Source organism: Mya arenaria, chromosome 5, assembly GCF_026914265.1.
Source record: "Mya arenaria isolate MELC-2E11 chromosome 5, ASM2691426v1".
NCBI classification, from domain to species: domain Eukaryota; kingdom Metazoa; phylum Mollusca; class Bivalvia; order Myida; family Myidae; genus Mya; species Mya arenaria.
This window is the reverse complement of record NC_069126.1, coordinates 64,686,231-64,713,355: the sequence shown is the minus strand read 5'-3', so window position 1 is coordinate 64,713,355 and position 27,125 is coordinate 64,686,231. Positions and strand designations below refer to the sequence as shown.

The window sequence follows — 27,125 nt, the reverse complement described above, 5'->3', positions numbered from 1 at the left end:
TTGTTTGTTTTGACCGTACCAGGTTACTAGGTCGAAAGCCTGTCAAACGTTGATTTGCATTATTGAGGCAACATTATACCAAGTTTTCATGGATACTTTGTTTGTCTTTATATAATCGAGGTCAAGTTTGCTTACGTCTGAAGTTGGTCATAAGGTAAAATAAAAAACAAACATATTATCTTCCCAATTTCAAACACACATGGGTATAACGGTTTCAATCTTTGTCCAATAGTTAATCATTAATCTTGATCACGTCAAGATTTGTTGTAAATGTTAGTTAACCCCTCACATACTGCCGCCATTATATGATAGAGGAACGAAAGCTATGTAAAACTAAGATGTTGATATGAAGCTCAAGTTATTAAAGGCATGTATTCAGAGTAAATGTTAGGGATATATGGCCGTGTCGTGTAAAGACATAACTGCGTTCTTCCTATAATGCGACCACTTTAAAAGTCTCCGACGTGCCAATGTAAACACGTGTGTAAGGGTATCCTTATCTTAAACATGTTAAAAATATACGGTTGAATCTTACATGCATGATTGATTGTTCAATCCTTGCTTAATTCACCATTTATCTATTTCTCAGAAGTACAAATATAGAAAATGTTTTTATCTGTTTATTTTGTAGCAGGGACAAAAGCGGTCGTCGGCCGGTGCAGTGGTTAGCGCACTTGCCTCTCACATATGCGCCCCGGTTCCAATTCCCCGGCCCGGGCCTATGTGAGTTTGGTTTGTGATCACCAAAAAGGAAAAGTGAGGTTACTCCAGATACTTTTGTTCCGACCAAACTAGTCACCACTCTCGCGAACATCATGCCAACGAGAGTCACCATCAGACCCAGGTAAGGCATGACAAATTCCTTCACAATCGTTGTATAATAAATATAATGCCTAATTCATTACTTCATAATGTTGCGCATTTATGTCTCCTAAATCCTTTAACCCTTTCAGATACGTATTGTATTCAAGTCAACATTTCCTTCGTTTTATCTTCCTTGCCTTTTATCTATACACTTTGCAAATGCTTACTTAACATGTCTTCAAACATGCTTCCGTTAAAGGGATAGGCCACCAGATGGTTCCAGAATCCCGGCAAATACAGTACTTTCTCAAAACCCGACTAGAATTGACTAAAAGAGTTAGTATGAGGCCGATAATATCTCACTTTACATGATTAAAAGACTATTTTGTCGCTGTCTCAGCTGAGTCGACCAGTTAAAAAATAGCACATAATGGTTACCCAGTTAATAGTGTGTTTATTTAGAATGTGAAAGTCACGTGATTTGTACAGATACATAAACCGACGCCATTATTAAATTAACTTGAACTTACGTAAAAAACAGACCAAGTAAATTTTCTAATTGGAAAAAATACACGAACAAGATACATGTGTCGTAAGCGATGTGCTGTATCGGTAAATAAACTTCAATGCATTTTACACAACAATTTCATTTTAGGTTTTGACATTCTTTTCCTTGCAGTTATATATATATATAATCTGGTGTCTAGTCCCTTTAAGGGGATAATCAGTTATGGATTGTATATGTATTTATCAGAGCTCTACAGTTAAATAGAGCGGGCGTACCCGTTGACGTACCAGAAAAATCATCGATTGTCAACACATAAAAAAGCAAACACCAAGTATATGCTACCTTAAACTACTGGCACTTCTTTGCCAAGTAAGGCTTGGGGGAAACGGACTGAAATGTACCCTTGAAACTATTTTCTAATTGTTTGCATTCGTCAGAATCGATCTACGCAAAATCATGAAAAGAAAAAATGATAAAACCTTAAGTGTCCTTGGCCACCAGAAAAATGCGAACACAAAAATGCAAAAGTGGGTTAGAAGGACAAACACAATTTTTTTTAAAAGTTTTATGTATGTTTAAGGTTAACTGTTTCGCAACGACAATACATGCATTCGTGCAGGCAAATAAAACCTCAAGTGTTCTTGGTCGCCAGAAAATGCGAACACAAAAAATGCAAAAGTGGGTTAGAAGGACACACACAAAAACCTTTAAAAAAGTTTTATGTATGTAAATTGTATACTGATATAAGAAAAGCTTACATAGATAAATAATATTATGCAAGACCTAATATGATTAAATTTATAGAATTATTCACCTCTCGAAATACTAATGAAAATAGAAAATTATCTATGTTTGTTTTCAAAGCTTTCGTGTTGAGAAATGCCTACTATAGTTATTACGGATAAAATTTGGTTATTCCTCTCGCCGTGTTTATAATGTTCTATTCAACTGTGAATGTTAAACCAATTTGTTACAGTATATTTGGAAGATTGAGTGACAATTGACTATGTTATAAACATTAACGTATTTTATTGATTGTCTACCCATGGGCGTATTGCCTATTGAATTCTGAAATATACTCTAAACTCTAAATGTTTAAGGTTATATATTTCGCAACGGCAATACATGCATTCGTGCAGGCATACTGCCATCATTTATCATTCGTACAGGTGTTTCATAGACCTCTGCAGACTTGACAAAAGTTTTTATCAGACAGTGGATCAAAAGCGTTCTATTTTTTTACATAGATATACATTAATGGCTTTGTGGTATTTGATTCCATTTTAGAGGGACTCATGTAAAATGCACGTTTTTTTTGTATGACGAAATAAAATGTGGCAAATCATTAGGAGTGTTAATACTAAGATGCTGACGAGTGGAACCCTTCAACAAATGTTGATACATGCTCAACTATTGTATTTGAAGTCCACGTAAGTAACGCGATTCAACAAAATTCTTAAAGGTTAAGTTATCCTTATGTTTATGTATGAGTCTTTGTGGGCGTGAGGTTTTGTTGTCATTTTTCTATTTTTTTCCTTTACTGTACCGGCTTGTATTTTTTTCGTTATCAAACAGTAAAAAAGTTATGATTTAAGTGTTTTCAGGTGCACTATTGGGGAAAAATACTGTCAAATGATGAGCTATATAAATCTATTTAAGATATTTGCAGTTTCCTAAACATTTTGCAGAAGTGAGTTTAAGTCACTAATTTAGACTCTTTCATTGAATCTCTTTCTTACTAAGGAAGAACCAATATATTGTTGATCGTGTCGTGATGTTGATGTTTGCGTACATCGTTTGTCTTATACTTGGCTACGAGTCAGAGTTCCTGCAATGAATATAGTCCTTTCAAAAACTCGGAATACTTTGGATTATGTATGTATCCCTTTCATGCCAGAAGCCCATAAGGGTCAAGTGGGTCTAAACGGCGCATGAACTCTTGGTCAAAAGCTTTACCGCCAGACGTTTTATGCAGTCCTTTGGGAGCAATGACAGACGCACGATCATCTTACTAGGTACATCGGTACCTTGATTCGGTAGTGCCGATCTCGCTCGAGACGAATCGTTCGAAGCACATTTAAAAAAACAGCTCTTGTATAAATGTTGGCATCAGTAAGTATTATACGCATATATAATAACATTGAACAAGTGATATATCAGTATTATACATGTATATATACAGATTATGGAAACAATACTTAAAACAATGTTGGTGAAAAGGGGAGTATTGAAATAATATACATGTAAAGGGAAATATTATGAAAAAGGTAAGGAATAAACAAGGAAGAAGTGTGAGAGAGAAAGTTGCGGGTGAAAAGGAAAAATTATCGTAATCTGCTTTGTAAGTAGAACACCTATGTACATATATACCTTTATAACAATAATAGCACGAAGAAACAAAACCGAAGCACATTTTTATAAACAGTGCGGAAATAGTTTGCAGTAGCCCAATTATGGAATTTGCCTTTTAGTAATGCAAACAACATACGCAATGATTAACAATGTGACAATTGAATAGACTTGAACATTTTGACATAAAGTCGAACCCATGTCTGAACTCGCTTGGCTCGAATTACTCGTTGGCTCGAAATGGATGTAAAGGACCAATTTCTTTATACTGAATGTAAGCATTCCCACTTGGCTCGAATTTTCCGGGGCTTGAGGAAATTTTCGCCGTTCACTGGGAGTTCGAGCCAACAAAGTTCGACTGCATCACCGAAACAAATCCGGAAAATGCAAACGGAATTTCAAAAACTTCTGAAAATTATTCTTATATGTAAAATTTCCTAAACTCCTTATCAAATATTAAAAAATGTTTCAAATGCTGTTTGTTTCACCCGTAAATTATTGTACCTCAAAAATAAAATTAAACTTTTATTTGGAACGTTTTTTTCTTTTCTTTTTTTCGCCCACTTTGGTGTTGAGAACTGTACTTAAACTATATGAAATGAAATATTGAACGTACAGTTTCTGATCATTATGGCTCTAGATAGCATTCTGATAGAGAGTATACAAAATCATAACCTTGACATTATATCCTTGGCTTGCCTTTATTTACAAACATTCAAATGAGGTCAGTATATCGCTGTATTAAGAAATGACTCTTATCTCTGTAGTAAAAGTTTCCATTCATGAAGTGCCCCTTGATCGTAATTTATTGCGCTTAAATAGATCAAATATTCAGGATGGCGCCGGTTGCGAAACTGTAGTTTGTTTAATCAATGTACATCGTAATGGAGCTAGCTGGCACCGGTTTCCTGAAGAGACACATGTCATGCAGGCATTTGGTTATGTAATAATTGTAAATTAATTAACAATCGAGTGCCATAATGCTTTTATCGCTTCTAGACATCATTCGGCTCTTATTACCATTGGAGGCAAACGAACCAGATTGAGGCGCACAAGGCCTGATCGGCCATCATTCCACCGGGACTGATCCCCTTTTCTCTTCTTTCTGTTGTGAAACGTTTTGATGTCGCTCATCGTTGTAACGCAACCATATGTTTGGGGCTAATTTATTCTCTTTTACGTTACAACACTTTCAAGAATGAAGGTAAATCCCCAGACCCTTTAGGCTTTTTTATTCCTGTCTAAACTGCAAGGGTGATTCAAGCCATAATGCAGCCAATAGACGCGGCCATTCCTTAACAACGCGTACACTTAATCTCCAATGCATATTTATCGAGAGTCGAACTCTAATGCAAACAATGGAAGTTCTTATCTCCACCTGATATCAACCCTTCCCGGCGTTCAGTATTTCATCATCCTGTTTATTTACCATAACCATTTCTGTCTCGGTAATTCAAACCGTGTGTGGCTTCCACCGAGTTATATCCTTGATACTAATATACATACATATCGCCATAGTGTTTTAAAGTCCTATATGTTTATAGAGGTTAATTAAATTGACATATTTAACACGCGTTGTCACACACACACACACCAACAGTATCACTATTTTACTATTAATTACACTGTAATTTCCAGACAAGGTGTAGGTAGTTGTGTTTATAATTAAACTGGTGTACTTCGGTTTGAATAAGTCGTGATATATTTTGGTGTTGTAAGTATGGATATTATTGAAGACAACAGAACTGCGCTTTTCGAAGAGGGGAAAGAAGATGCTCTACCCACGTAAGTTCTTTCTTGTTATTTTCACTGTTTCTGAAAATGCTGCTGCTGCAGTATAAAAAAATGAGGTTAAACGATCGCATTGGAGGTATGGTTGAGTACTGAAATGATGAATATTAGATTATTCGTCTGATAAGATATGGCAAGAACCCCTGATGCCACTATCCTGCAAGGCGGTTACTCAAACATTAATTGATAATTGATTTTTGTATGATTTTGTATTCTGTGTTTGACGTGAAATGAAATTGTTTGTCTTCCGATGACTATTAAGCCGGAAGATTGTGTCTTTAAACAAGGTCATAGATAAAGATACCCTCTTATTCACAAATAAGATGTATCACCATCAATACAATTGTTTTAATTTACCGAACATGGTGAATACATATAGAAAACAATGGTTCTTATGAAGGATACCGTGTTTAATTCGAAAAAAGGTGCAGAAAACACGCTATTTCTACCTTATGAGACTATAGTTGGTCACTGTATTTTTTTTAGCACTCAACAATCATTTAATATTTGTGCATTTTCAGCTATGAAATACACGGTAATGATCTTGTTATTAGTAATCAATATTTTCCCAAAATGCATTTTTTTGTAAGTAGTTAAAGGTGAATCACTCAAAAAATTGTGTTTGTTATACATGTGTATGTATTGATTTTAAAGACGAGTGTCACTTTAAATGTTTGTCTGATAGGCCTAGAAGAGCGTGCCTTCATACAAAGTCATAGTTAAACGTTTGTCTGATAGGCATAGAAGAGCGTGCCTTCATACAAAGTCATTGTTAAATGTTTGTCTGATAGGCCTAGAAGAGCGTGCCTTCAAACAAGGTCATAGTTAAATGTTTGTCTGATAGGCCTATAAGAGCGTGCCTTCATACAAAGTCATAGTTAAACGTTTGTCTGATAGCCCCAGAAGAGCGTGCCTTCATACAAAGTCATAGTTAAACGTTTGTCTGATAGGCCTAGAAGAGCGTGCCTTCATACAAAGTCATAGTTAAACGTTTGTCTGATAGGCCTAGAGAGCGTGCCTTCATATAAAGTCATAGTTAAACGTTTGTCTGATAGGCCTAGAAGAGCGTGCCTTCATACAAAGTCATAGTTAAACGTTTGTCTGATAGGCCTAGATGAGCGTGCCTTCAAACAAAGTCATAGTTAAACGTTTGTCTGATAGGCCTAGAAGAGCGTGCCTTCAAACAAGGTCATAGTTAAATGTTTGTCTGATAGGCCTAGAAGAGCGTGCCTTCATACAAAGTCATAGTTAAACGTTTGTCTGATAGGCCCAGAAGAGCGTGCCTTCATACAAAGTCATAGTTAAATGTTTGTCTGATAGGCCCAGAAGAGCGTGCCTTCAAACAAGGTCTAAATTGAATGTTTGTCTTAAAGGCCTAGAAGATAGAAGAGTGTGCGTTCAAACAAGATCATGGTTTCTCTTTTGGGATTAACTTTATTTGTAGTTTTGTTTTGCATTAATGGACCTTTAGTTTTAATACGACATGTTTTGCATTAATGGACCTATATTTTAAATACGACAGTACTTAAAAGAGCAATATTGTATGTTCACAGGCATATTCAAGACTAATTCATGACATTGGTTTGACTGAAATGCCTTGGCAGGCATTTATGCAAGCTGATCCGAGGTAGAACTTATTAGTCACGTCTATATTCATGACCTTTCATAAAATCAGTGAAGTATTTGCAGGCAGCAGATAAGTACATGCTGATCCGTCTACATCGAATACAAAAATATTTTAATCATTTTGCCGTTTCATCTTACATGTAAGCAATCGATTCAAGTACAAAACTAACCTTGCCTTGGCCTGTTTTTGTCTTATTATATATTTACATGTTTTACAAATCGTATCTTAAAACAAATATTTCTTCTTCACTCCATATATAGACCAGACTTGAGTGTTTTATGTATGTGTCCTTTATATAGGACTTTCACCGAGTTTCAGCAGCGTTTTATCAAGGCCAAAGTTTCAGAAGTGCTTATCAAGGCCAAAGTTTCAGAAGTGCTTTATTAAGGCTCCATTAGATTTAAAGTCAGGATCAGAAAACACGAACTTTAATGCTATTTATTTTCTCACATTGAATAGATCAAATGTAGATAAGAGGCGACATATTAATCTTATGTCTGCCATGATTAAAAACTACTGGTTGGAGACCAGTATCCGACGGGAAGCAGATGCCGGCAGTTGACATTTTGTATTTATGTTTTTCATGGCAGTTGAAGTGCATGGCAATTTATAATAAATAATCATACGAAATTTGACCCCTAGTTTGCGTAACTACAAGTATTATTTCCGTCAATACCATTCCCAAAGAGAAAATCTTTTCAATCTTGAACACCTGTCAAAATTGCCGAATTCTGCTTTCCAACCAGTATTTTGAAAGAAGATTGCTTCATAAGTAACTTTCATGGTACGTATGGTTGTTTTAAGGTGTTTCTTATGAGCTTGATAATAATACATGTAATGATAATAAAAAAGACCGGATTTTTTTTTAAAGATTGTTTTTTAAATAACCATACTATGTTTCATCCAAGCAAGTTTGGACATTGCTCGAATTTGTTTGTTTAGATCCAACGGGCGCGTAAAGCTGCACAACGCCCGCCTCAAATCCATCCAAGACGACCACCTTTACCATATCGCCCTCTCAACCGGAAGTGACGATCTCAGGCGCCTCTTCGGAGATGTCAAGGTATTAACACTGTAATTCAAGCTTAATTGACGTATCAGATTAAGTGGTTTTGATTTATAGACTATGGAAGAACGGCAGGGGCGTAGCTGCCCATACGCGAGTACGCGGCTGAATCCACATGATCCTGACAAAAATCAGCCATCCGCCGAGTTAAGGGTTTATTTGTTGATATATGATCCTATAACTGGCCATTTTCCAATACTAAATAAAGCAACACAGAACGCCCAGAATGCCCGAGATTGGACCATTGTTTTCAAAACTTTCCGGAAGGGGGGCATGCCCTCAAACCCGCTACGACAATTATGAACCCACATGAATAGAGGGCTAGCTATGCCCCTGAATGGTATCTTTTTCCTTTTAATGAAATATGCCATGGCTTCCGTGAACGACATTAAAGACAGGGCGACCCATCAATCACTTAATACATCTGCCCTAGCACCCAAACAACCATGGTGGTTACTTTGTGTATATTTCCTTTTCAGGTCGTGTGTTTTGGCGGCCAAGCGACACGGATGGAAAAGTTTGCGCGGTTTATCGCGCGTGAATTTGATGTCAGCGACACGGTTCATAACTTCGCTGCCGGCACGGACCGCTATGCCGTGTACAAGGCCGGACCAGTTCTCTCCGTCAGCGTTAGTAATTACGGTCGCTGCGTCCGTCTTAATCTTTAGTTTGGCTTGTGCCAAGATGCATTTCACAAAGCAAGTATCCATTGGCGAAATTTACGAGAAACATGTTCGCGCCCATTCTTTTAACGTTTGTTTTAATACATGTCCTTGTTGATAAATAACAGAAGTGCTAGCAACATAGTTTTGCCGTGTCAAATTACGCTTTTCATGACATATCATACTTGGTATTTTATTTAGTATTATTATATTTTTGTTTACTTAAATTCAATGTTATGTCAACCCTCTCAGTATAGATAATTCCATATGGTCAACAGTGTTCCAAGCGTTGCGATATAGGTCTCATATGTCAAAGGAAATGACGTCACCTTCTTTACTTCATATTTGACACGTATCGACTAGCACTGTTTATCTCCCCTCTCTCATTGCAGCACGGTATCGGCATCCCCTCACTGTCCATCGTCTTTCAAGAGATCGTAAAACTCATCTACTATGCTGGTTGTGAAAACGTCACGTTCTTTCGCATTGGCACGTGCGGTGGTATAGGTATGATGACGTCATTTCCGCAATGATTCTATTTTTTTAACTTAGATATTTAAAAAAAAAGACAAAACCTTTTGCATTATGATTTTACTTTTTCTATTTTTCAATGGCTACTCAAAGATTTGCAATACTAAACATAAAAAACCCAAACACAAACATATAATTTTATAGCTATTATAGTTTTTTTTTTTTTTGTTTTTTGTTTTTTTTCTAAAATACTTACGTTTAATTCTGCCTATTTTCTATGTACATAATTGAATCGTGAATCATATCTTATGTTGTTACTATATATGTTTGAAAATCATTTGTAACTTATATATCGAATTATGTTAACTCACTCTTAAAGGTGACCTATAGGCCCATGGGGCCGGGTGTACTCTCACTGTATAAATTATGTTATTTATTTGTATGATACACATGTCAATATAATAAACAATCTACTACTACTACTACTACAATCTACTACTATAATCAAATAGTAATATGTAGTAGAATGATAATAATGTGATTATCATAATCTAACCTTCTGTTCGTATAATTACTCCCCGACAGGACAAATAGAGCGTTTATTTATAATTATATGCAATTATAATTGTCCATGGAGATTTTAATCCTGCTTCTTTATTTCTCTGTATCGGAAAAAAGTGTTATTTCTCATATATATTCTCGAGGTCCCGCTGTGAGCGAAATTCACAAGTTGTATGCTTGGTGCAAGTATAATGTGCAGTGTCATTACGGATTAAGATCCAGTCATTGCATGTAGTTGAACTATTTTGAGGTGTGTAAAAACAACTATGGATACTAACAAAATGTGCGAGCAATATCCGCGACTGGATGGATTTGAATATTCTGCAGATAAATACTTTGAAGAAGCTGGTATATTTCATTTAACGGGCAAAAACCTCAAGAAAACAGGTGCGAGTTTTATTCCTGATTTTGACACAATAATGAGTTCCTACACAGTATGTATTTATTTCTAGGACATTCGTTTCAATGATCAATTATGACACGTGTATCAAGTAGGTATGTTCAAACGTATCGTCGTTGTATATTACATACATACTGTACATATGTGTATGTTCATCAGTTTCAGATTATTGGCAATATCCGGCTCACAGGGCCCGTAACTCTGGTTGTTATGCCTTTTGGATTTTTGTTTTCTTTTCGACTGAAACAATAACCACAAAGACTCGCATTGGAATCTGTTTGTAAACAAATAATGATTATGATATGTTTTACATTTCAGGATTGGAGCCTGGCACGGTGGTCATCAGCCAGAAGGTTGTCAACGGCGCATTGGAACCAGTCTATAAGCAGGTGGGCTCTGCTTCAAAGCAATGACGTGAATGATTTGTTACTAGATGCCTAAAATGAAATTTATACTTTAAAATTAAACTTCACTTAGGCCAAAAATACATTTGGTTCCAGATACCCGACTCTACCTACCGTGTTTATAGTCAGTTGGTATTTTTTTTAAAGTGCGTATAAACCTTTTAAGCTTTTTATAGAAGATTACTTGATCACCATTCTCTAATGATGCCAATAAGATTCTTACATAAGGCATAATGAAGAAAATGAAAATAAAAATAAAAACCTTCCTACCCTACCTGTTTTTGAAATGGATGTACTAGTAACCCTAACCAAACCATTTATTTTTGGGCCTAAGTACAACATGTATCAGAGTACAAGTTGAACTACAGCATACACTGATAGTGTCTTGATTATAACCACGGTGAAACGTCATTTTTATTTTATGTAAAACCTTGTGTAATATTTACGATTTTTTACGCGTTTCTTTTCTCTATCAAAAGAGTTGTATAATATATAATCTATTCCATACACACGGTTTTTAAGAATCACCCTTTTCTAAATGTACATTTAGTACCACTGTCACGTCCCCATTGGCGACTTCAAATTGTGTGAACAACATTTTATTTTGCCAGTATATCCTCGGGCGTGCGGTTGAACGGCCGGCGAAAGTGGACAGCGACCTTATCCGCCAACTGTACGCCTGTAGCCAAAACGACGACAAGTTCAAAACCGTGCTGGGCACCACCCTGTGTGCCGATGATTTCTATGAAGGTAATTTATACACGTTGTGTATAGGTTAAAGGTTCGCATTCACGTTCTATAGGGTCGGAAATCGTTTTATTTATTTGTATCGTGTAAAATGTGAGCAATTGTGTGTAATGCTGTGAACACATCTACAAAGGTTTAACTTAGCTCTTATGTTAATGATTATTGAAAAGAATATGCTCTATTTCGCTGAAACAGTGTTAGTAACCTTATTGAAAACACAATCATTTGGGGCTTTGATTTATAAAATAATGTTTAAATGTGTATCCGGCAGTTAATTTGCTGTTTGATCTATGTCCATTAAAGTTAAGTATTTCAACAAATAACCCAATAATAAAACCTAAAATCTGTGAACGAGGCCCTTTAAGCAAAAGTATAAAATTTTATAAAACCATTTTGAAATTTTAAAGTATTTCAACCGATCTTCAACCTTGAAACTAAATACGTAGTTAGAAACCGTTTTAATAAGAATTTACTCGAAGCCCGTTTGCTCATAAATTTGTACATATAATCTTTAATTCTTGTCATTTGCAAAACTGAATTTATACCGTAATAATTTCAATCACATATATTCACTAGGCGAACATAATTTTAGTTTGTTTCTACTAGGTCAGGGCCAGCACATTGACGTGAGTTAATGATTTTGAAGTTGTTGTTTTAAGAATAGTATTTATTTCTAATTCTTTTTACACCACTAGGTCAGGGACGGATGGACGGGGCGTTCTGTGAACACGAGGAGGAGGAAAAGTTTCTATGGTTACGGGAGCTAGCGGACCGTGGGGTGACCAACATGGAAATGGAGTCCCTTGGCTTCACGGCTCTCTGTGACCGCGCAAACATACCGGGTAAGTTGCACGGCCCTCTATGATCAGGCCAATATACCGGGTAAGCTTTAAGACACTATGTGACCGGGCCAACATACCGGGTAAGCTTCACGGACCACAAATAACGGGTAATCTTCAAGGCCCTCTTTGACCGGGCCAACATACCGGGTAAGCTTCACGGACCACAAATAACGGGTAATCTTCAAGGCCCTCTTTGACCGGGCCAACATACCGGTTAAGCTTCACGGACCACAAATAACGGGTAATCTTCAAGGCCCTCTTTGACCGGGCCAACATACCGGGTAAGCTTCACGGACCACAAATAACGGGTAATCTTCAAGGCCCTCTTTGACCGCGCCAACATACCGGGTAAGCTTCACGGACCACAAATAACGGGTAATCTTCAAGGCCCTCTTTGACCGGGCCAACATACCGGGTAAGCTTCACGGACCACAAATAACGGGTAATCTTCAAGGCCCTCTTTGACCGGGCCAACATACCGGGTAAGCTTCACGGACCAAAATAACGGGTAATCTTCAAGGCCCTCTTTGACCGGGCCAACATACCGGGTAAGCTTCACGGACCACAAATAACGGGTAATCTTCAAGGCCCTCTTTGACCGGGCCAACATACCGGGTAAGCTTCACGAACCAAAATAACGGGTAATCTTCAAGGCCCTCTTTGACCGGGCCAACATACCGGGTAAGCTTCACGAACCAAAATAACGGGTAATCTTCCAAGGCCCTCTTCGACCGGGCCAACGTAACGGGTAAGCTTAACGGCCTCCGTGACGGGGCAAGCATACCGAGTGATATTCACGGCGCACTGCGGCTGGGCCAACAGACCAGGTAATTTTCACGGATCTGTATTACTGGGCCAACATATCAGCTAGGCTTGACGGTCCGCATTGTCCGGGCCTGCAAACCTAAATCTCTTCACGGGCCCTTTGTGACCGAAGCAGCATTCCGGGTAAGCATAACGGACCTCTGTGACCAGTCAAACATATTGGTTAAGCTTCACGGCCAAATTTGACCCCGCCAACATACAGGGTAAGCTTCATGACCTATGTGACCAGGCCAACATACGGGTAAACTTAACATCCCTCTGTGACCGCGCTAGCGTACCGGGAAGGCTTCACCGTCCTCTTTGACCGAGCAGACATGCCGGGCAAGCTTAGCGGCCTTATCTGACCCCAAGCATACCGGGTAAGGCTGGAGAAGGAACGTACATGTTTAGAAACATTAATTATCGGACAACCAAAACAGTATTTCTATTCTATTCTCTATTAATAAAGTGGTTAGCTGTTTGCCTGTCAAATAATTGATAAATAATGTTACAATTAGCTGTAAATTCATTCTTCTCCCTAATTTGAGCAATTATAGCCATGTTACCGTTTCCTAAGGACAAGGGTGTTGTGATGTTTCCTTGTAATATATTTAAAAACCAACGTCGCCGTTTGATGTGACGATAAATACATCGATCCAAGGACGTGCTTTTTTAAGTTGATATATCGGACAAATGAAAATCAATATCACCCATTATGATATCAATAATGCTAACCATCCAACCCTCGTCAATCCGTCTGTTCAGGGGCTGTATGCTGTGTAACGCTGCTCGACCGGTGCGAGGGAGACGGGATCACCACTAACCTGCAGCTGTTACACGAGTGGCAGACCTACCCACAGATTCTCGTGGCTCGTTACATCCGGAACCGCCTTGGTCTCTAGCCGCATCACTTCCTCGCTGATCTACTTTGTCCGTGCCTGTCGATCAAGCACTGCATAGGCGTGTCACTCTTCACGCGGACCGATACATACCTCGTGTGCGCACCGCTAAATGCCTCTTGTGGTGATTAAATTAAACATTCTTGTACAAAGATTTGAAGAGTTCACTAGTTTGCCAAATTCAACGCACTGGCGTTTATTTTGCCAAAATATTGTGTTTTGCCATTGATGTGGGTTAATTTTGAGATATAATATGTTGAAAAGACATGTGTTATATAGAACAAAGTGTTTATGCATTTCTTGTATTCAGTGCAGCTTGCATTCGTTCAATACGTTCCGTGCCATTCTTTTTCTGCCCGTCGCTCGGCGGTCGTGATTGGTCAATTATTTGCTGTGATTTGTTTTGATAGACTTTTGAATAATTAACCTAAATTTCGTGTTAAATTATGACGTCATATCCTTACATATATATTTTTTCGTCATGACTATCAACCGTTTTAATGACTACAAGAACATCTTCAAACATCCCCGGTATTCTGTAACCTTCTCATCATCATTATTTATTTACCGTAGGGTGATAAACTGGCATAACCGCACTTTCCAATCAAGTGCATTATTGGGGGAGACTTTTTTAGGAATTGAAGCATTTACTTTTCAGATTTCGTTGCAAGTAGATAAGGTCCTTATAGATGTTGAACCTCTCTGTTGTATTAATAGTTAAGGAAAAACAGATATGTGTAAGGTGCTATCATTTTTTACGACTAACAAGTGTTGTTTTTATATGTATACAAGAAATATACGTCAGTATTACTTTGTGTTAAAAATAACCACGTCCTGACCATTGTATGCATAATTTGTACATAGATTGCTAAGATTTTGATCATAATAAACATACAACTCAAATAATTTGTTTGGTTTATTGTATCTGCACGTGTTTGATAATGTAATGTATGAATCGTTGTGTAGATGAAGTGTTACATATTACATATAGTGTTACTGATACCACACCCCAGGGTCAAGTGTATGCAATTAGATTGCATAACCCGTCTGGTACTTGCATAACCTGTCTAGTGCGGTGTAGTATATAACGGTCGATTTGACTGCTAGTCAGGGAGCTTTTGTCGAAGAGAGCTTTTTGGGCGGGAAGCCTTTTAGCAAGGAGGACGTTAATATCGCTCGGTGTTAGGATCCGGCTGGGAGCGTGACGCTGTTTAGAACATTTAATAAAGCTACTTGAACGGAGCGGGCGTTGTGTTTGAACTATACAACATAAAGTCGCAGTCCCTTCAAAAATAATAAAATGATGTGGTCGTTCGCCCAACATTTCCGAATGAGGCTTTCGCATAATTTGCGTTTTTACTATTTCTTTAAAGAATATTAATAAACCAGTTGTTAGTATTTGTTTTATTACCGTTTCCGCAAGTTTTACAATATGTCTGGTCGTCTGCATTGCCGATTCCAATTTTTAGCTCGAAGAATAAGGAGGCTTTATTACTCGCCCCGGCGTCGGCGTTCGGTTCAAGTTCAGTTATAGAGCAAGTTGGCATTTGCACTTATAACTCAAATACCTTATATTCAATAGAATAACTCTGCAAAATATATTCTTTTTAACATTCAAAAAATCCTTTTTCATCTACATGGTCAGCCTTTTATAAAACCCTTCTTCACCTTTGTCGTCAGCAACATTCCTCTATTATATACAATCAGTTAACTGGTCAGCAATTGTGTACGTGCCGCTTTACAAAGCATTTCTATACCAAATGGTTTTCTGGATTCCAGATCATTTTAAAGCTGCACTCTCACAGATATACCATTTTAACAACTTTTTTATTTTTTTGTCTTGGAAAGTGCAAATTTTTGCGTAAATATCTGCAAACCAATGATATAAGATTGTTGACAATAAATCCGATCGTAGATTTTCACATTTTTGTTCGAAAATTAATGTTTTATGGCTTAAACCGTAAGTAACGGTTTAAGAAAAAATGCATAAATCATAAATTTTTGAACTTAAATTTAAAAATATGCTACTTTATTTTTTGTCAGCAGTCTTTAATCACTGGTTTCCATGGGTTTTCGCAAAAAAATGCACTTGCTAAGACAAAAAAATAAAAAAGTTGTCAAAACGTTCAATCTGTGAGAGTGCAGCTTTAAGTGGTTATTATACAGCTTCCGGTTAAAAAATAGCAGTGTTTCGGGTGGGGGCGGGGAAGCACCTCCATAGGCAACTCGACCCTTATTACCACTATCGACGTTTTCGGTTGCCATGGAGACCAACAATATAGAATAATCAATAAGATTATATGATAACAAACAAACATTAGCTCAATGAACGTGCTATTTTTCTATATAAATAATGAGCATTACAATAAATTGCTGACTTGAAAATAAAAAGCTTGTAGTTTTGAATTGGTTACTTACGGGGAAAAATATTTACAAAAGCCGTTTATATTCATTCAGAACTCACAATTGCAAAAAGTAAGATATATCTGATCTGAACTACTTTTCCCGGCTTTGTAACTATCCGCATGTGCACGGCTCCGGTAGTAGACATACCACTGTAAAATGGTTAGTTCTTTGACTATAATAATGTTAATACAGAATAATAATAATATGTAGTATACATGCATTTTAAACATAAAAATAGTAAGTAGCATTAATCATATGTACATAAGAATTATAGCATGACATAGTAATGTGTAGCTGGTACCACTACCGACGTTTTCGGTTGCCATGGAGACCAACAAGATAGAAGACTATACTAATGTTAATACAGAATAATAATGATATGTAGTATTAATCATATGTACATAAGAATTATAGCATGACATAGTAATGTGTAGCTGGTAAGAAAATGTTATTATTTTTTACTATAGGCTGCTAGAATTAAATGTATTTGTGAAGAAGTGCTAAGACGAGAAACTGAATTTACCATGTTATTTAAAGTACCAGTAGATTTTGCTGACATTATCAAACAGTTATGTACAAAGACAAGGTTGATTCTATGATTAGGACAATCCCTACCTACATGCAACCATCCAAACCTCTGCAGGGCCATTGTCCTGACAATTAATGAAGTAAACAAAAGCGTAACACTAATTATTACCCCCCCCCCCCCCCCCCCACACACACACACTACCCATCAGATGATAGGCCAAGCCGAGAGCAGCATTTATAAGAAGGGCAACCTCTGTCCTCCCTCTATCCATCAGATGATAGGCCTAGCTGGAGCAGCATTCCAAAGAAGGACAACCTCTGTCCTCTATCTACCCATCAGGTGATAGGCCGAGAAGTAGCAGCATTCCAAGGAAGGACAACCTATATTCTCCCTTTACCCATCAGATGATAGGCCAAGCCGGAACAGCATTCCAAAGAAGGACAACCTCTATCCTCCCGTCAGACCTTCTACCCATCAGGTGATTAGCCAAGCCAGAGCAGAATTCCAAAAAAGGACAACCTCTATCCTCCAGACAGCCTTCTACCCATCAGGTGATAGGCAAAGCCGGAGCAGCACTCCAAGGCAGGACAACCTCTATCCCCCTTCTACCCATCAGGTGATAGGCAAAGCCGGAGCAGCACTCAAGGCAGGCCAACCTCTATCCTCCCTCTACCCATCAGGTGATAGGCAGAGCCGGGGCAGCATTCCGAGGAAGGACAACCTCTATCCCCCTTCTACCCATCAGGTGATAGGCAAAGCCGGGGCAGCACTCCAAGGCAGGACAACCTCTAACCTCCCTCTACCCATCAGGTGATAGGCAAAGCCGGAGCAGCACTCCAAGGCAGGACAACCTCTATCCTCCCTCTACCCATCAGGTGATAGGCAAAGCCGGAGCAGCACTCCAAGGCAGGACAACATCTATCCTCCCTCTACCCATCAGGTGAAAGGCAAAGCCGGAGCAGCACTCCAAGGCTGGACAACATCTAACCTCCCTCTACCCATCAGGTGATAGGCAAAGCCGGAGCAGCACTCCAAGGCAGGACAACCTCTATCCTCCCTCTACCCATCAGGTGATAAGCAAAGCCGGAGCAGCATTCCAAGGCAGGACAACATCTAACCTCCCTCTACCCATCAGGTGATAGGCAAAGCCGGAGCAGCACTCCAAGGCAGGACAACCTCTATCCCCCTTCTACCCATCAGATGATAGGCAAAGCCGGGGCAGCACTCCAAGGCAAGACAACATCTAACCTCCCTCTACCCATCAGGTGATAGGCAAAGCCGGAGCAGCATTCCAAGGCAGGACAACCTCTATCCCCCTTCTACCCATCAGATGATAGGCAAAGCCGGGGCAGCACTCCAAGGCAGGACAACCACTAACCTCCCTCTACCCATCAGGTGATAGGCAAAGCCGGAGCAGCACTCCAAGGCAGGACAACCTATATCCTCCTTCTACCCATCAGGTGATAGGCAAAGCCGGAGCAGCACTCCAAGGCAGGACAACATCTAACCTCCCTCTACCCATCAGGTGATAGGCAAAGCCGGAGCAGCACTCCAAGGCAGGACAACCTCTATCCTCCCTCTACCCATCAGGTGATAGGCAAAGCCGGAGCAGCATTCCAATGCAGGACAACATCTAACCTCCCTCTACCCATCAGGTGATAGGCAAAGCCGGAGCAGCACTCCAAGGCAGGACAACCTCTATCCCCCTTCTACCTATCAGGTGATAGGCAAAGCCGGGGCAGCATTCCAAGGCAGGACAACATCTAACCTCCCTCTACCCATCAGGTGATAGGCAAAGCCGGAGCAGCACTCCAAGGCAGGACAGCCTCTATCCTCCTTCTACCCTTCAGGTGATAGGCAGAGCCGGAGCAGCACTCCAAGGCAGGACAACATCTAACCTCCCTCTACCCATCAGATGATAGGCAAAGCCGGAGCAGCACTCCAAGGCAGGACAACCTCTATCCCCCTTCTACCCATCAGGTGATAGGCAAAGCCGGGGCAGCACTCCAAGGCAGGACAACATCTAACCTCCCTCTACCCATCAGGTGATAGGCAAAGCCGGAGCAGCATTCCAAGGCAGGACAACTTCTATCCTCCCTCTACCCATCAGGTGATAGGCAGAGCCGGAGCAGCACTCCAAGGCAGGACAACCTCTAACCTCCCTCTACCCATCAGGTGATAGGCAAAGCCGGGGCAGCATTCCAAGGCAGGACAACATCTAACCTCCCTCTTCCCATCAGGTGATAGGCAAAGCCGGAGCAGCAGTCCAAGGCAGGACAACCTCTATCCCCCTTCTACCCATCAGGTGATAGGCAGAGCCGGAGCAGCACTCCAAGGCAGGACAACATCTATCCTCCCTCTACCCATCAGGTGATAGGCAAAGCCGGAGCAGCACTCCAAGGCAGGACAACATCTATCCTCCCTCTACCCATCAGGTGATAGGCAGAGCCGGGGCAGCACTCCAAGGCAGGACAACCTCTAACCCCCCTCTACCCATCAGGTGATAGGCAGAGCCGGGGCAGCACTTCAAGGCAGAGCCGGGGCAGAATTCCGAGGAAGGACAACCTCTATCCTCTCTAAGTGCCGAAGTGAGCTTAATTTAGGGAAACCCTTGCCCTGGTAACTATGAATGAGTAGGTGGGCCTCTGCTGGGTCATAAGGGTGAAATAAGTGAATAAACTAAGCATTCAGGCAAATGTACATGTGAAAAAGTTGACGAGATTGACAGGCCTATGAATCACGGTGATTATTGATAAGACTGATGGCGTGACGTTTGTGGATATTACTGCCAGTACCAGTGTTTCAAATAAAAGGGAAGCTATTCCATCTAAACATATAAACCCCGGGAAGTAATGCACCTTCAAATTAGACCTTTCCCCTACTGAAGCAAAGTAACCGTTTGGGGTCTTACCTCTATTTGTTGTTGTTTTTCAACCCGGAATAACCTCCTTCAGAAGCGATTTAAAATTTGCACGCATAAAAGTTCAAAGTTGCAATTTTAATAATGAAAACAACTTAAAAAATTTAGTATTTTCCAGACTTGCATTAGCCTTTTATGGTTTCTGTTATTCATAAAAACAGGCATTTAACCAGTTCAATCTCAATTCACAACTTTTCCATTTGTAGAGGACATAAATTTTAGATTATAATAGAGACTGTGTTAATTGATTTATTTGATATTAATATATCTTCTGACATGATAATTGTCATAGTTAGAACTGTTTGCTTTGCTCTGGATTCTACCTATTAACCTTTTCCACCAGTAACAAATTATATGTTTCATGATATCACTTCTTGCTTTAGCATATTAAAATTAACATCCTCTATTACAATATTGCTTGTGACATTCATATGGATTTATCAGTTGCATAAAATAATGAGAATTTCTTTCGCTTTGATTTAAATCAAATTATGAAAATGTTATTAAAAGTTCTTTCTTGTATTGCGATTCAAGAGAAATTGTTTCTCGGTGTGATGCCATTAAATACAGTAGCATGTCAATTTTTGTCGACTCGTACACATGCTGTTTAAATCTTTACATATATGTCTTAGTACGACTACTACGAGAATATACGAACTCTTATTACAAACACATTTGTGAATGTGCTTTATTTATACTTGATATGCTATAATTACTGTACATGCTTTTATTATTAGTAGTAGTAATATCATAATATGCACATCTTTACAAAGAGAAACACATAGCTATAAACCTGTACAAATAGTGACGATATGTTGTTCGACGTCTTAAAGTGATTTTGTCTTTGCGTACAAGAACATTCATTACTTGGTGTGCCAGTAGATGTGTCCTTTCCGTAGGGCTTGTAATGTTTGTTTATTGCATGGCTTATCTTGTTACGTACATGCTTACACTGCCTAAAATACTTTCCTACAGGAAGGCTCAGGTAACTACTGCTTTAAACCGGCCACAAAATCCGAATTACCAGATAAAATGTACCTCAAATGTCAAGTTGGATCATGCATCATAGTACTTGTATCAATTTAATTTTTATACCTACAGATAACTTGTTATAAACCATGGCCCTCGGGATCTTTTTTCTCATAACCCCATACTTATGTCAAACTCGAACAATTTTTACTTTCTCCTTACTCCAATGTGTATTCTTTCTCCCACTTACACTCTTTCTCATGCAACCGATTGGCTTATTTTCGGGGAGTCCCACTGGTTACCGTAACTTGATGGTTTTACATAAGTATTGATATAGGTACATACAGAATACGAGAAGGCCTATTTTATTTACTACAGCAATCCTTTAATGGACTCCAACACATTTGAATTTTTCACTTGGTTAGCTTTAGTTCTCCTATGTTGTGGTGATGTCCATCCTAATCCATGACCTGTCAATTTAGGCAACACGACAATACACTCAGAAGTTACGGAAACTATCTACAGCCAAGTGTCTCTACTTTACAATAACGTTCAGAGCTTTTACCATTAAAAAGACATTTTTACATCACAAGTAACTATAAGAAAATCCCAGCCTCCTTGGACGCATAACAACTTTAGAGCACTCTTTCGTTGACGCAAACGAGCATATGTCAAAGCAAAATCTACACACATTCAGACTGACTGGGCTCCATACAAACACATTAAAGCTCTCCAATTTAAAAAGGGATTGTCCGATCGATCCCAATTCACAAACAGCTTTTCTGCATATTTCATGCCAATTTTGAGTGTTTTTCATTGAAAAATAGAACCAACACAACAACAAAATGAGTTTTAGTCTTTATTCAATAGCATTTTCCATCAAATACAGTAAGATAATAGAAAATGTTAGGACGTCCTAAATTTGAAACATTTAAAGTAACACCTATTGAAAATCAAAGTAAGAAATACCAAAAATGTTAGGACTACCTAACAAATTTGAACCATTCAAAGTAAAAATGATTGAAAATCAAAAATATGAAATACCAAAGTGTTAGGACGTCCTAACAAATTTGAAACATTCAAAGTAAAAAGTATTGAAAATCAAAAATATGAAATACCAAAATGTTAGGACGTCCTAACAAATTTGAAACATTCAAAGTAAAAAGTATTGAAAATCAAAAAAATGAAATACCAAAGTGTTAGGACGTCCTAACAAATTTGAAACATTCAAAGTAAAAAGTATTGAAAATCAAAAATATGAAATACCAAAGTGTTAGGACGTCCTAACAAATTTGAAACATTCAAAGTAAAAAGTATTGAAAATCAAAAATATGAAATACCAAAATGTTAGGACGTCCTAACAAATTTGAAACATTCAAAGTTGAAAATATTGAAAATCAATGATATGAAATCACAAAATGTTAGGACGTCCTAACAAATTTGAATATTCTTAGTTAAAGGTATTGAAAAATCAAAAATATCCAAAAATGTTAGGACGTCCTAACAAATTTGAAACATTCAAAGTTAAAGATATGGAAAATCAAAGATATGAAATCACAAAATGTTAGGACGTCCTAACAAATTTGAAACATTCATAGTTAAAAGTATTGAAAACTAAAAATATGAAATCACAAAATGTTAGGACGTCCTAACAAATTTGAAACATTCAAAGTTAAAAATATTGAAAAACAAAAATATGAAATCCCAAAATGTTAGGACGTTCTAACAAAGTTCAAACGTCCAAAATTAAACGTTTTGAAAAAACAAAAATATGAAATCACAAAATGTTAGGACGTCCTAATAAATTTAAAACATAAAGTTTAAAGTATTGAATATCAAAAGTATGAAATGTTAGGTTGTCCTAACAATTTTCAAAATGATTGCATATCTTAACTATGAATTCTCAAAATGTTAGGATATGTCCTAACAAATTTGAAACCGCTAAATTTCAAAACTCTTAAAAATAATCTGTATTCAAATGTAGTAAATGTTTTGTCGTCTGAATAGATTTGAAATAGAAAAACAATAACTTAAATTTAAAAATGAATAGACACAATTTTAGGTCAAAGAAAATAATTTGAAGCATTTAATTTAAAGCTATTAACTTTAATCAAAATGTGAATTGCCAATATGTTAAGTCACCCTAACGAATTTGAAATGGTCAAATTCCATAACAATTACAAACCAAAATAAATGAAATCACAAAATGCTATGTAGTTCTAACAAAACTTATGACTGAATATCAAAACTATGAATTTTTGTCTTCCCCAACAAATTTGAAATGGTCAAAAATCACAATGTTAAATCACAAAATGGTCGTCCGATCCAAATTCAAATCGATTGAAGATATATATCCACTAACTGTAAGGTCTTAATCTCAAACTTTTCAATATCAGTATTTAAATGTACCAAATATTTTGTTGTCAAAACAAATTTGAAATGAACAAGTTTTAAACTAAAATAACAATGTCATTGCATTACAAATAACATTCAAAACTATTCTTAATCAGTAATTAAATATACTTAATGTTTTGTTGTCCAAACAAATTTGAAATAGACAAAGTTTAAACTAAAATCAAAAGATGAATTCACAAAATATTTGGTCGTCCAACGAATTTGAAATGGCTTATATGAAAATATATAAAACTGAATATATTATTAAATTATGTTCTTCTAGTAGGTGAATCAGATATATATTATATAGAGGTACACCTCTAAACTGTGACATGGATGTCTCTTGATGGTGAACCATCATGTAAAGTTCAGTCAGGACGGATGCACTAAACACTCACTTGTAAAGGCAAGCTTGCACATTTACAGAATCGCCATTAAGACAGCTTTGTTAAGCTTACCACAAGCAGACTCGACAAAAATTCAAAACTTATTTGTGAGGCAATGTGATGGGAAAAAAGTTCCCCCAACAGATTTAAAGTGACCAAATTCAAAATGTGAATGAATGAAAAGTTCACTGGAACAAATTTGAAAAGGTCAAATTTGATTATGCAAAATGTTTGGAAATAGAAAACTTAAACTGAAGCTATCACTGGAAGCGATTAATCCCCCCCCCCCACCACAGCACCTTATTCAAATAACGATCATCATTGTGAGTGATGTATGCTTCTTGAATGACCTATGTCTTCGAGAAGGCATAAATTAAGTGTATGAAATGTCCAGTCAATAACATTTATAACAAGCAAATTCGTTGAATTGATATCCCCCGCCTGATTGGGCTTAGTCAAGGAATGGAAATCAATTGTTGATGAAATATATATATATATGAGTTTGAGTTTGATTGCAACTGTTTGAAATAAAAAAAAACCTGATAATGCACCAGTCAATTGTAACCACGCCCCCACAGGTCCGGGGAATAGCGGGGACTTTGACTTTCACTCTTGCCAATCCCAGGTAAAATCCCCGCCCTTCGGGGACAAACTATTGGTGAAGTCCCCACCAAATGCCCCCGAACCCCCCGCTTTCTCCAGCATACCCCAGACCTGGGGGTGGGGGTAGGGGGTAGGGGGCGTGGTTACAATTGACTGGTGCATTAGATTGTAACTATTACTGTTTAACCGGATTCTAACGCCGGTTAACTACTACGTAGAGGCCGCCAGCGTGATGAATCGGGAGTACATGACCACAATTAAATATTTTTATTCGAACGCCGATGATCATCCTATAGTAAGACAACAAATAACAGCGATTAGTGTACGAACAATGAGCTTTTCTCACGGTTTCACAAATATTTTTTACAACCCCGATTTGTTTTCTGCGACAAATCGTAATTGAATCGCACCAATGTCCAGTTCATTTGGACTTATTAGGATATACAAACGAACAATGCCGATTAAGTTACGATTGTACTAACATTGATTTTAAAAACTGCCGCGGCTTCCCTCGATTTACCATAATTACCATGCAAAGCTATAGGAACCATGTAAAAGAAACATCATTTGTTACAGGTTAGAATGATGTCACTGTTTTGTTATCTTTTAGCGTAACTTGGAATCACAAAAAAAAACAATATTACCTTTTTTTACAAAGTTTTTACTGTGTTTAAAAACATGGCATCATTTTTTTTAAAAACACGATGTACGTCTAATAACAGGAATTAAAATAAACAACTCGGCGTTCCTTATGCAGTGAAAAAAGCTGTATTACCTAACAGAGCGTCTCGCTCCCACCAGGCGCCAGTTACACCATTCAAATCAGAATGATTTTCTCCTTATTTACCTGGAAGAAACCAGCAGTTTCTCGCCACACGGATTCCGGCCCTTCCACAATAACAACATGGTCCCACCCGTAAAACTCCAGGAAGTCGAGGATGAAAAAAGTCATGTCTGTATAGATGGCGGTAGTGCGCGCAAACGTCCGGAAGTGATCGTGGTTGTTGAGGACGCTTGAGGAGCAGGAGTAACTGATCATTGGTTTGTCCCACTTGGCGGCCAGCAGCCCCGCGGGGAGACAGACGGAGTCGCACGCTGGGCCTGTGGGTGGTTCATACATAGAGACTTGGGTTAACGTACACCATTTTAGCATAACAGTATTTTATATGCACACCATAAACACGCGGGCTTTTATCATGTAAATAGCAATACCAGTAGTTCCAGTTTTACAAATGAACCGACTTTCAAGACCAAGAAGCAACAATGACGTAGGAATAAATTCGAAACCGTGAGAAATAAACAAACATATAATAATACCTGATGATTGGGATACAATTCATAGCCAATTAACATTAAAAATATGACCTTAATACACCTTTATAAACGATTTAAGGGTTTCTGAAAATATTGCTGAAAGTTTCTGGTAAGATTTTTTTAAAGTTCAAACACAACGTGCTTCATTATTATGAAGCACGTGTTTAAACTTAAAAGAATCTTATGCATGCTTTTAATTGGAAGATTATTTAAGGAATGAATTGCGGGGTTGATGTCATTATCGGGGTATGAACGCAATTGGGTTGGTCAATGTGTGTGGAGTCCGAAGGACTCCACGCGTACTTTGACCAACCCAATTGCGTTCCTATCCCCGATAATAACATCAACCCCGCAATTCATTCCTTATATTTAGACCAATAGATCATTATTTCATTCAAGAATTGTTAAAAAATACTTCATTTCGTTAAAGAAAACCTTTCAGTAATCCGTTCTTACCCATTCTGTAAATAGAACAAGCCGACTATAACCGGAAGCATTTTTTTCAAATGACGTCACAATAACGCGGGAAAAGATCAACCACTTGAAATCACTTTGAAACGTAAAATTGAAACACTTTTGGTACCATTATATTTAAAATATAATAAACTAACACTTTTAAAAATGTTGATTTATATTTTACGGGACCTGCAGACACAAGACAACCAATAACAAGATCAATAGCTTTCATGTATATTGTTATGCAATGAATTACGATCCGAACATATCCGAAGATGTTGCGTTCATCGATTGATGAACGCAATTGCCGCAAGGCAATTCATTTAAGGAATGGAAGTTGAGGTGTAAATATATGGAGATAATCGTCTTCTAAAAAATTCAAATACGAAATTCATATTCATAATTCATATTAAAACGATTGTTATCTATATAAAACAGTCTACATTTGTTTTTGTTTTTATCAAAAATATTCATTTTATAACCGCGGATATCTGGCAAGACCAGTCGCATGACACACAACTTTGAAACTGGAATGTAAACTGTGTCTGAGTTAGCAAGACATATTTTACTTGAAATGCCGTCATCTTTTTTATTCTCAAGTCGTTTGTGTGTTTTTTTCTATTAAAGAACACTACTTGTCTATTCAGTTTCTTGACAGATTTTCCATCCACCTAGAACACTATTAAAAACAATGTCGCTTTTTTGTGTTTGTGTCAGTTGGTAAAAAGAACTTAATCTATTTTAACAGCCCTCCTGAGCAATGATACATTTGCACAACAGAAGATTGTAAATCACCGCTATCTTGATGCTTCCATTACGGCGTGCAGTTCTTCAAAGACTGCTGTCAGTAAATAACTTTAAATTACAAGAAATATATTTACGTTGTTTAGAAAACCCTTAAAGCCTTGATGGATATCTTAACACACTGGTCGTAAATACATTTTAATCGCACCGACAAAGGCAGGTTCATTTTTTTCTGAGTAGTTTTCAGTTGGGAGTACAAGTATGTCGTCGATCATAGTCATTCAGATTTTTATGTTAAACGTGCGCAATTTGCATTAAAGAAGTAGTCTATCTGCTCGATAATACTTACTTTAAATACAGTAGCGATTGAAATTAGGTTATTTACCACCACGAAAGTTCCGTGCTAACCAAAGGATGGCTGTCAAAATGATGAGTCAACTTGGGAGGGGAGATGAGGATTTTTGTTGCA

General features: G+C 37.8%; 1 protein-coding gene across 2 annotated transcripts; it reads left to right on the top strand.

Annotated features, from left to right (window-relative positions):
- The first annotated feature begins 2,592 nt into the window (after positions 1-2,592).
- LOC128233983 (uridine phosphorylase 1-like) lies at positions 2,593-14,820 on the top strand. 2 transcript variants are annotated; one of them, XM_052947894.1, is made up of 8 exons: positions 2,593-2,742; positions 8,022-8,142; positions 8,625-8,774; positions 9,200-9,314; positions 10,558-10,628; positions 11,255-11,393; positions 12,086-12,232; positions 13,802-14,820. In XM_052947894.1, the coding sequence occupies exons 1-8, from the start codon at positions 2,645-2,647 to the stop codon at positions 13,936-13,938; spliced, it is 978 nt and encodes a 325-aa protein (XP_052803854.1). In that variant the 5' UTR covers positions 2,593-2,644; the 3' UTR covers positions 13,939-14,820. The 2 variants fall into 2 exon arrangements, with proteins under 2 accessions (XP_052803854.1, XP_052803855.1); XM_052947895.1 differs by lacking the exon at positions 2,593-2,742 and adding an exon at positions 4,986-5,446.
- Positions 14,821-27,125: the final 12,305 nt, after the last annotated feature.